Below are 8,864 nucleotides of genomic sequence, written 5' to 3'. Positions count from 1 at the left end.
AATCGTTGTTAATGTACATAATGAATTGTGTATTGTGCATTTTCAGCAAAACGTTTGTCTTTCTGTGGCTCTAATAAAGTCTGTGTGCTTCATTTATAGAGCTATAATATAGATCGCGCTTTCTCTTTCCGTTTGCTCCGTTTTTTAAACACCGAGCTTCAAACTCATCTATGTCTCATTGTTTGTTCATTCTTGAAGTAAACTTGTGTCCGTTTGGTGATTAAATAAACTGTTTTAGACCGCTGCTCGAATTGAACGCTATGCGTCCGGAGTGTGTGTGATACCAGTGAGTTCTCCTAGATTCAGCGCTGCGCTTTTATTTTGATTAGATAATCATCAAGTGTTCAAGAATAGAAGAAGTTAAAGTGTGAGAGTATACATACAATATCCATATGTATATAATTTTAATGCTATGGCCTTTGTGTATATATTTAAAGATGTGCATCTTTAAGCATGACTGTTGAAATGAAATGGTAACACTTTAAAATAAGAGTCCATTTGTAACATTAAGATTAATGAAAGCTGTGTAATGAAAGTATTGTTCCTTGTTAGAGTGTGTTAATTTCAACATTTTTATTATTATTACTACTACTACTACTACTACTACTACTAGTATGGTTCAGTACTGTTTTTTTAATAAAGCATTATTTTAGTTTTTGTTCAGTATCCATTTTAAAAACTATCGGTTAATTAATCGGTATCGGCCAGTGTGGTCCAACCTAGCTATCGGTATCGGCAAAATCCACTATCGGTCGACCTCTACTATTTTTAATGCACTTCTCTTAATTCTTGTGTAAACAAATCTTGATATTTAGGATGAAAATTTGTGTAAATAGCTATGTTTAAGTTGAGCACAGCTTTTCTTGGTGGCCGAGTGTAAAGTTTGCACCATATAAACAGTGCTTTACAAATAGTTAAGTCATATCACCTTCTGGTATCCTTGCCTGGATATTGTGAGATAGTAGATAAGTAATTCTATCACACTATTTCTAAGAATTATGGTTACAAGTGATAATTGCATATTTAAACATTTATTTGTAGTGCTTGTACACTTGCTCCATAAGCTTTCATTTTAAGTGCACTACTTAACACATTTTTCTTTAGTTTTCATAAAGTGAAGAATGAGTCAAAATTAATTTTCTGTGGTAAACAACAGCATCCACAAGTTGTATTCAGTAGTGGGCAGTAGTGTTGCTCACATTTTTTTTTAATCAGTGAAATCAGGTAGCTTTTCATTGTTGACAAACACAAAAAATGTCACATTTTCCCTGACATTATTTCAGCAAAGCCAAGTGTGTGGTATTTTCTGTAGGTTTTTTTTTTATTTATTTTTTTTTAGAAATTAGTGGTAGCAATGCCTGAGAAACATCAACTACAACTACAAATATTGTTTTTTTTTTGTTTGTTTTTGTTTTTTTTGGTGTCTAATATTACAGTTTTTAGTGTAAATAGCTACTTTCTTAAAATCCCGAACCCTATTTTCTGTAGAGTACTTGGTAGCTGCATTTTTTGAGCAGCTTGCCCAAAACTGGTTGTATTTAAAGTCCGTGTGAACCGGAAGTTGCGACCGACTTTACTTCCGTATTGTGACGTACTTCCGAGAGAAACAGAATATTGAATGAGAAAAACAGAGGGCGTGGCTTGTTTTTTTTTTTCTACTGCGAACTGGCCGTTACATGTCAAAAGATGCAGTTGAGCAGGCTGAAATAAGGCTGAGACACAAAACGTTGATTTGAGCAGAATGGCATCTGGCATCTACACACCGTGGCGCCTGCAGATGTACGGCTGTACGAATTGTGAGTACCATGAGCGCTCTGACTGACCTGAGAAACATTTTCCCCGTGAATTTTTCAGCAGTTAAAGTCCGCGTGAACCGGAAGTTGTGACCAACTTTACTTCCGTATTGTGACCTACTTCAGAGAGAAACGGAATATTGAATGAGTTTTTGGCTGATGGCTTGTGTTTTTTTTTCTCCTGCGAACTGATTGGATGTAGTAAAGTAGGCGTTTCATTCAGAACAACACTGACAGTTGGAGGGGCGTGTTTAAGGATGTTATGCTCAAGCCCAAACCGTCAAACTGACGTCATCAGAGAAGGTCCGTCATTTCAGAGGGGAGGTGCATTTTCAGATTTGGATTAAAGATTACGAAGGCAAAAATGTTTTTTTTGTGAATTGACTGAATTGTTCACCACAAAAATAGCAGTGTGCGCTAACAAAATAAATATAGTCAATTTTGATTGCATGTGTACTTTAACCTAGAATATTCCTTTAATCTGACATACTGCCATCAAATGCAACATCAAAATGAGTCACTTCTCTTTTTGTTCTATTAGTGTGCGAACTGTAGACTGATAACTCTTTGTGTGATATACATGTACAGCTGAGGTACAGAGCGAGATTGAGCGCATATTTGAACTAGCTCGCTCGCTCCAGCTGGTTGTGTTGGACGCAGACACCATCAACCATCCTGCTCAGCTGATGAAGACTTCACTAGCACCCATTATCGTCCATGTCAAAGTGTCCTCGCCAAAGGTGTGACATTCAAAGACACTCGTGTCATGGTTTTAGTGTTGCATTAGACCAATCAAACTTCAAAATCTGATTAAAATTATTGTTCTTGCTTTGTAACCAACTCTTTTGTCCTTTAGGTCCTCCAGCGGCTCGTCAAATCTAGAGGAAAGTCACAGAGTAAACACCTCAATGTACAGCTCGTAGCCGCAGATAAACTAGCACAGTGTCCTCCGGTGCGTCTTATCTTACGTACAAACATCAACACACATATGGAAGAAAAATACAGAAATTACTCCAGTTTTACACAATTTTAACATAGTCTTATATGTGTGTGTGTGTGTGTGTGTTCCTCTTTAACAGGAGATGTTTGACATCATCTTGGATGAGAATCAGTTGGAAGACGCATGTGAGCACCTGGCTGAGTATCTTGAGGCGTACTGGAAGGCAACCCACACCTCCAGCAGTACCCCGCTCAACCCTCTGAACCTCGGCCCCGCTGCCCTGGCCCCTTACACTACGTCTGCCATATCCGGCTTGCAGGTACGCAATCACACACACTCTACACATAATAGGCATTTTTAAGGTGTTTATAGACTTTTTGATCAATACCAAGATATTTGGTCAAAATTTTTATGAATTTACAAAGCCTCATTGGTCCATTTTAAATAGTCCGGTGGTGTGTTTTAAAACTTTTATACAAATATTCAATTTAGACTTTCAATTAATATAATGTCATAAAATCTGATATAATAATATAAAAAGTATTAGCAAAATGTTGTATAAAATAAAATGTTGCATAAAATACATTTTATTTATTCAAAATGGAAATCTTTAGTAACAATACAAGTTTTAATATATTTTTTATCAAAACAAAAAGAGTGTATTTTGTTACAAAAAAAATTCAGTTTTGAATAAATGCTGTTCTTTTTTTTTTACTTTTTGTTCTTCAAAGAATATTAAGCAGCACAGCTGTTTCCAACATTGATAATAAATCAGCATATTAGAATGATTTCTGATGGATAATGTGACACTGGAGTAATGGCTGATGAAAATTCAGCTTTGCCACCACAGGAATAAATTATATTTTAAACCCATTATTTTAAATTGTAATAATATATCACAATATTACAGTTTTTACTGTATTTTGATCAAATACATGCAGCCTTGATGAGCATAAGACACAAAAACATTCAAAATCTTGCTGATCCCAAACTTTCAAACAGTAGTGTTTAATACATACATACCACCGTTCAAAAGTCAGTTCAAAACACTTTTAATGTTTTTGAAAGAAGTCTTGACCACAAACTTTTAATGTTTTATTAATGAATAATGTTTATTTGGATCATGTGACACTTAAGATTGTAGTAATGGCTGATGAAAATTCAGCTTTGCCACCACAGGAATAAATTATATTTTAAACCCATTATTTTAAATTGTAATAATATATCACAATATTACAGTTTTTACTGTATTTTGATCAAATACATGCAGCCTTGATGAGCATAAGACACAAAAACATTCAAAATCTTGCTGATCCCAAACTTTCAAACAGTAGTGTTTAATACATACATACCACCGTTCAAAAGTCAGTTCAAAACACTTTTAATGTTTTTGAAAGAAGTCTCTTCTGCTTACCAAGGCTTCATTTGTTTGATCAAAAATATGGTTCAGACAGTAATATTGTCAAATATTATTACAACTTAAATAACTGTTTTCAATTTTAATTTATTTTAAATTGAAATTTATACCTGTGATGGCAAAGCTGAATTTTCAGCAACTTTTTTCCAGCATTATTTAATGAATAGAAGGTTTAAAAGAACAGCATTTATTTGAAATAGAATATTTTGTTAACACTATAAATGTCTTTTTTTTACGTTTAAACGGTAGTGCTTATATTAAAAAGATAAAAACTTAATACTAGTGCAGGCTCTTACTTTATTTGGTACTTGTACATCAGAATCAGCAGGGGCAAAAAATACTGCAAGCCAACCACACTGGGGACCACTCCACCCCCAACGAACGGCGCAACCTGATGACCTCAGACGAGAACTACCACAACGAACGAGCGCACAAGGGACGGAACCGAGGCTCCTCTGGCTCGCAGCACGGCGGCAGCGGTCGAGACCACCACTACATGGAAGAGCAGCAGGGCTACCAGGACCCCTACCAGGACACCTACAAGCCTCACCGCAACCGCAGTTCCCCAGGCAGCTACAGCCAGGACTCACGACACCGGCTCTGAGCCACCCTGCCCCGTTTCGTCCTCCAAGCCTGAGCCACAGAGCCACCGAGCCAAGATGGCTTCTGTCCAGAATTGTATACATCTTCCATTACACTTTCATTTTGTTAGGGTCTCTTGAGCTACAAAGCAGAAACTGTTTAACCCCTCCTGAACCTTCACCATCTGACCAAAGCCTGCATTTACGTCTGCTTATACAAGGCTCAATGTGTCTGCCTGGGAAAAGGGAACCTTTCAACATGCAATGGAGCAGAAATGTTACAGTTGTTATGCTTTCACATGTTAATATGCTTGTAGATTTTTTTGATTTGTCGATTCTGTTGCAAAAGGGCAGGTTTTACTTCTACCAAGCAACCATTTCACTTCAAAACGGAATGACTGGTTGGTCCTTAAAAGCAAATATTCTGTGAAGCTAGCAATAGCCGAGAATCAGAGAGTTGTAAAGGGTGTATACAGGATCCCTGAAAACTGAACAAGGAGCTCAGTTAGTCTTTATGTCATTATTGCCAGCATGTTACCTGACCGCATGCTTCCCCTTTCATTAGTGCATAACTTGAGCGGACATAGGATGATGCTGTAATCATTGCCCATAAGCAGGCCCCCAAGAAAGTGGCTGACAAACTGGAACATTTCAGTAACGTAACACAAACCTACTACCAGCTGTCTTTGCTTACAGAAATGGAATCTTAAAAACCATGATCTTGGAGTTTTCCAACACCTCGAAATCCTAGGCGGTGGAATTTCCACATAAATTCTGCCAAAAATAGCAGGAATCTTAGATTCGGCCACAGCCAGCCAGTCATCTCTGCAGGTTAGCACTGGTGCACTGCATTCTAGCCCATGGACTCATTTCTTACCAGGCATTATTTTCTAGTTAGGAAGACAGCTTAAAGAGATCCATAACATAGGAATGCTGAACAAAAGTGTTGCTGTGATCTAGTCCTCAGTAGAGTTAGCCAGAATTGACATCTTATGATTAGTTTTCATCATTTAAAAGCTGAAATTATGGCACTTTGTAATTTATGGTACATTGTAATTTAAATAGATCTCAAGAGTGCTTGGTGTCTATTAAAAAAAGACCATTTTCCTCAGCACTACATAACGTATCTCTAGGATGAACAGGTCGATTTAGTTCTGATTCTTTAGGAGTGATTGGCACCCTGTGCTCCACCCTGCCAACTGGAGCTGCCGCCATCCGGTCCACTTCAGCAGATATGCAGTGACCTCCTCGACCGCTCCGAGGTGGCTAGCCACATCTCAAATGCTACAGACTAAACCCGACCCCTAAAGTGTCGTTCTTCTACTCATACGTTTTCAGTGTGAAAGGGACTGGCAGAGGACAAGTAGATCCTCAACATATGGAAGCAGTTCAGACCTGGACCTGAAACTTGCAGACCCAAGGCCTTGGCAAACCATGGATTTCCTCGCCTGCATATTCTCACCTTATTGATTTATGCTAGTTTGTGCATTTTCAAAAGAATACATTTTAAAGAAAAAATCAACTCGGAAAAACTAAGGACTGCAACTATTGAATTTGTCTATGAGCATGCTTCTCTGTTAATTATATAATGAGGATGAATGAACGCGAGGAATTTGGCAGTCGATGCCCATTTGTCTAAACAAAAAAATTAATCTCTGAATTTGCTGCCTGAGACAATCAGATGGAACTTCTCTGTAAAACCGGAACGTTGTTCATACCTTTCCATCATCCTGCCCTCTCCCGTTTCACAGCAGCTTCATCTGAGCTCCAGATAAAAGAATAAAAATGTTATAATCCATTTTTCCTTTATTTTTTTTTTTTTTGTGAAAGTTGAAAATTAAAGATGGAAATGCAAAATTGCATGCATATCATTTTAATTTATAACAAATTTGAAAAAAATGTTTTATGGAATATAATTGTGTAAAAAGCAAATCTAGCAGTATTTAAGTTCTTTTACAAAAACTAAAAGAAGAAAAAATAAATGGTCATTTTGAAACCGTGTCATATTTATTTATTTATTTTAGACTTTTTGGAGCCATCAGTTTATTAGCATTTCAAAGGCCATGGCCATACGGATACAGTAAAATGAATGACTAAACAGGTGCATTTTGAAAAGTTGATTTAAAAGTACATTTCTATGTGATTTTAAGCATCAAAAAAGACTGCATTATACCATCTCAAGCTACTATTATATATGAATAATGCTATGTAAAGGTTTACAGGGCTCAAACTCAAACCTGTTTGTTAGAATTTAATGCTGATGTTTTTACAAACAGCCATATTTCCATCAACAAAAAGGCAAAGAATGTTACCATGTTTTTGTTAGTGTGGCCACAATGTAACAGAATAAAAATAGAGCAGAACAGACTGTAATAGTACAAAGCTGCCATCAGCTAGTAAAAAGCTAAAAGTTAAAGCAATTACACTGTTAAAGGACACAAGAGACACGCATTAGTAAAGTGACCAAGATATCGTAAGGCCACAACAACCAAGAAAAGCAACTTGCATTATAAACTTCATTAAATAAACGGTGTGTTCTTGTGCAAGTGAAACATTATACTAAATAAATAAGTCCCTGAATTTCAGCGTTTCTACCTCTAGATGGCATATGAAGCACAAGTAAGTGTTTACCGATGATCTTAAAAATTAAAAGATAGGCAATTAAATCTTTAAAAATATTTAAAGTGACTGTTGGCACATAAATATCTAATCTTATTTGCTGGGAATACAATAGTAAAAATTTGGACTCTGAATGAGCAAGTGATGGCAACATTTTCATTTTTGGGTGAATTATCGCTTTAAGCTTCAGTTTCAAAAACATTATTGAGAGAATGTCCAATGTGTGCAGAACTGTATCTACACAACAGATGGCGACTTTGAGGAACAACTAAATATACTTACAAAACTTTCATTAATACTTTGATGACTTTATTAATATTCTAATATTAGAAAATACAAATAATAATCAGATGTGTCTAAGTGTTGCCTACATCGCAGTGGCTTTCTGACAAAGCAGATCATGCAACCTTAACCCGTTTAATCCCAATTTTTTCCAAGACATGAAAATATCCAAATGATGTGTCAATAGTAACCCTTTGAAATAATTTTTTATTTTTTTATTTTTTTATTTTGTTTTATGGTCGGTCACAATTGTGACCGGTGGGATAATGTGTATACGGAATTAACATATTTCTGCAGTCATAAACATGTCTCAGCCCAGCTATTTTAAACTGTTTGATCAAATTCTAGGGTTACTGTTATGCATAAAAAACCCTTAAACAACACTTTTAAGAATACTGAGATAAAAGACAAAAAATTCAACCATCAACGTATTTCAAAATTGTTACTTTATTGTAAAATATATAAGATTTTTATATTAGTGCTACCAGTATTACAACTTATTTGTAACATTTGAACTTTTAATTTAATGCAATATTTTGTCATTGCAACATTTTAGTGCAGCCTTCACTAACAACTGCAATTGGATTTATATTGTATACCTAAATTCACTGTTATAGTAATATATGTGAATTAATATATTATTAACACTCGACACTTTAAAGATAATGTGGACCAAAAATCTTTGTTAACATACTTTACTAGCCTTTCGTTTTGGAACTTTGATGCAGCCATCCCCTGCGTTCCATTAGGAAGGGCTCATCCCTATGCCCTAATCCCTTCAAAGGGTTTACCCATAGACTGTATTTTTTATTTTTTATTAATGCTCAAAAATCAAGAACAGTACACAAACAATAATACAACAATACACATAAAAATGATAAACAATAATAACAAAGAATAAAGTAAAAACAAATAAAGAAAAAGAAGAAGGGGGGGGGTTAATACATTACATGAGACCTTTATTTTTTGCCTATATTTGCGGGAAATGCACTAAAACACCAGTCAGTAAGGTTTTTAGAGCTTTATAAATGAAAATATTTTCATATTTTCACCGGTGGGATTAAATGGGTTAAAGGAGACATATTATGCCCCTTTTTACAATATAGTCTCTGGTGTCCCCAGAATGTGTCTGTGAAGTTTCAGCTCAAAATACTCCACAGATCATTTAATATAACATTTTGAAAATGTCTATTTTGAGTGGAAGCAGATATAAGCTGTTTTTCTATTGGCTT

At 35.6% G+C, this 8,864-nt stretch overlaps 1 protein-coding gene across 3 annotated transcripts in view; it reads left to right on the top strand.

The window, feature by feature from the left end:
* Positions 1-6,508, top strand: part of LOC107660102 (voltage-dependent L-type calcium channel subunit beta-4-like) — a 34,799-nt gene extending 28,291 nt beyond the window's left edge. For all 3 annotated transcript variants that reach the window (XM_016449328.1, XM_016449327.1, XM_016449329.1), the window contains 4 exons: positions 2,382-2,533; positions 2,650-2,745; positions 2,873-3,052; positions 4,470-6,508. In XM_016449328.1, coding sequence (XP_016304814.1) covers positions 2,382-2,533; positions 2,650-2,745; positions 2,873-3,052; positions 4,470-4,754 — 713 coding nt within the window. In that variant the 3' untranslated portion in view covers positions 4,755-6,508. The remainder of the gene's footprint in view (positions 1-2,381; positions 2,534-2,649; positions 2,746-2,872; positions 3,053-4,469) is intronic.
* The last annotated feature ends 2,356 nt before the right edge of the window (positions 6,509-8,864 follow it).

The sequence above is a fragment of the Sinocyclocheilus anshuiensis genome, unplaced genomic scaffold, assembly GCF_001515605.1.
Source record: "Sinocyclocheilus anshuiensis isolate Anshui unplaced genomic scaffold, SAMN03320099.WGS_v1.1 scaffold55, whole genome shotgun sequence".
In the NCBI taxonomy this organism is placed as follows: domain Eukaryota; kingdom Metazoa; phylum Chordata; class Actinopteri; order Cypriniformes; family Cyprinidae; genus Sinocyclocheilus; species Sinocyclocheilus anshuiensis.
Note: the sequence above shows the minus strand (reverse complement) of the source record. Positions and strands in the feature narration are given on the sequence as shown.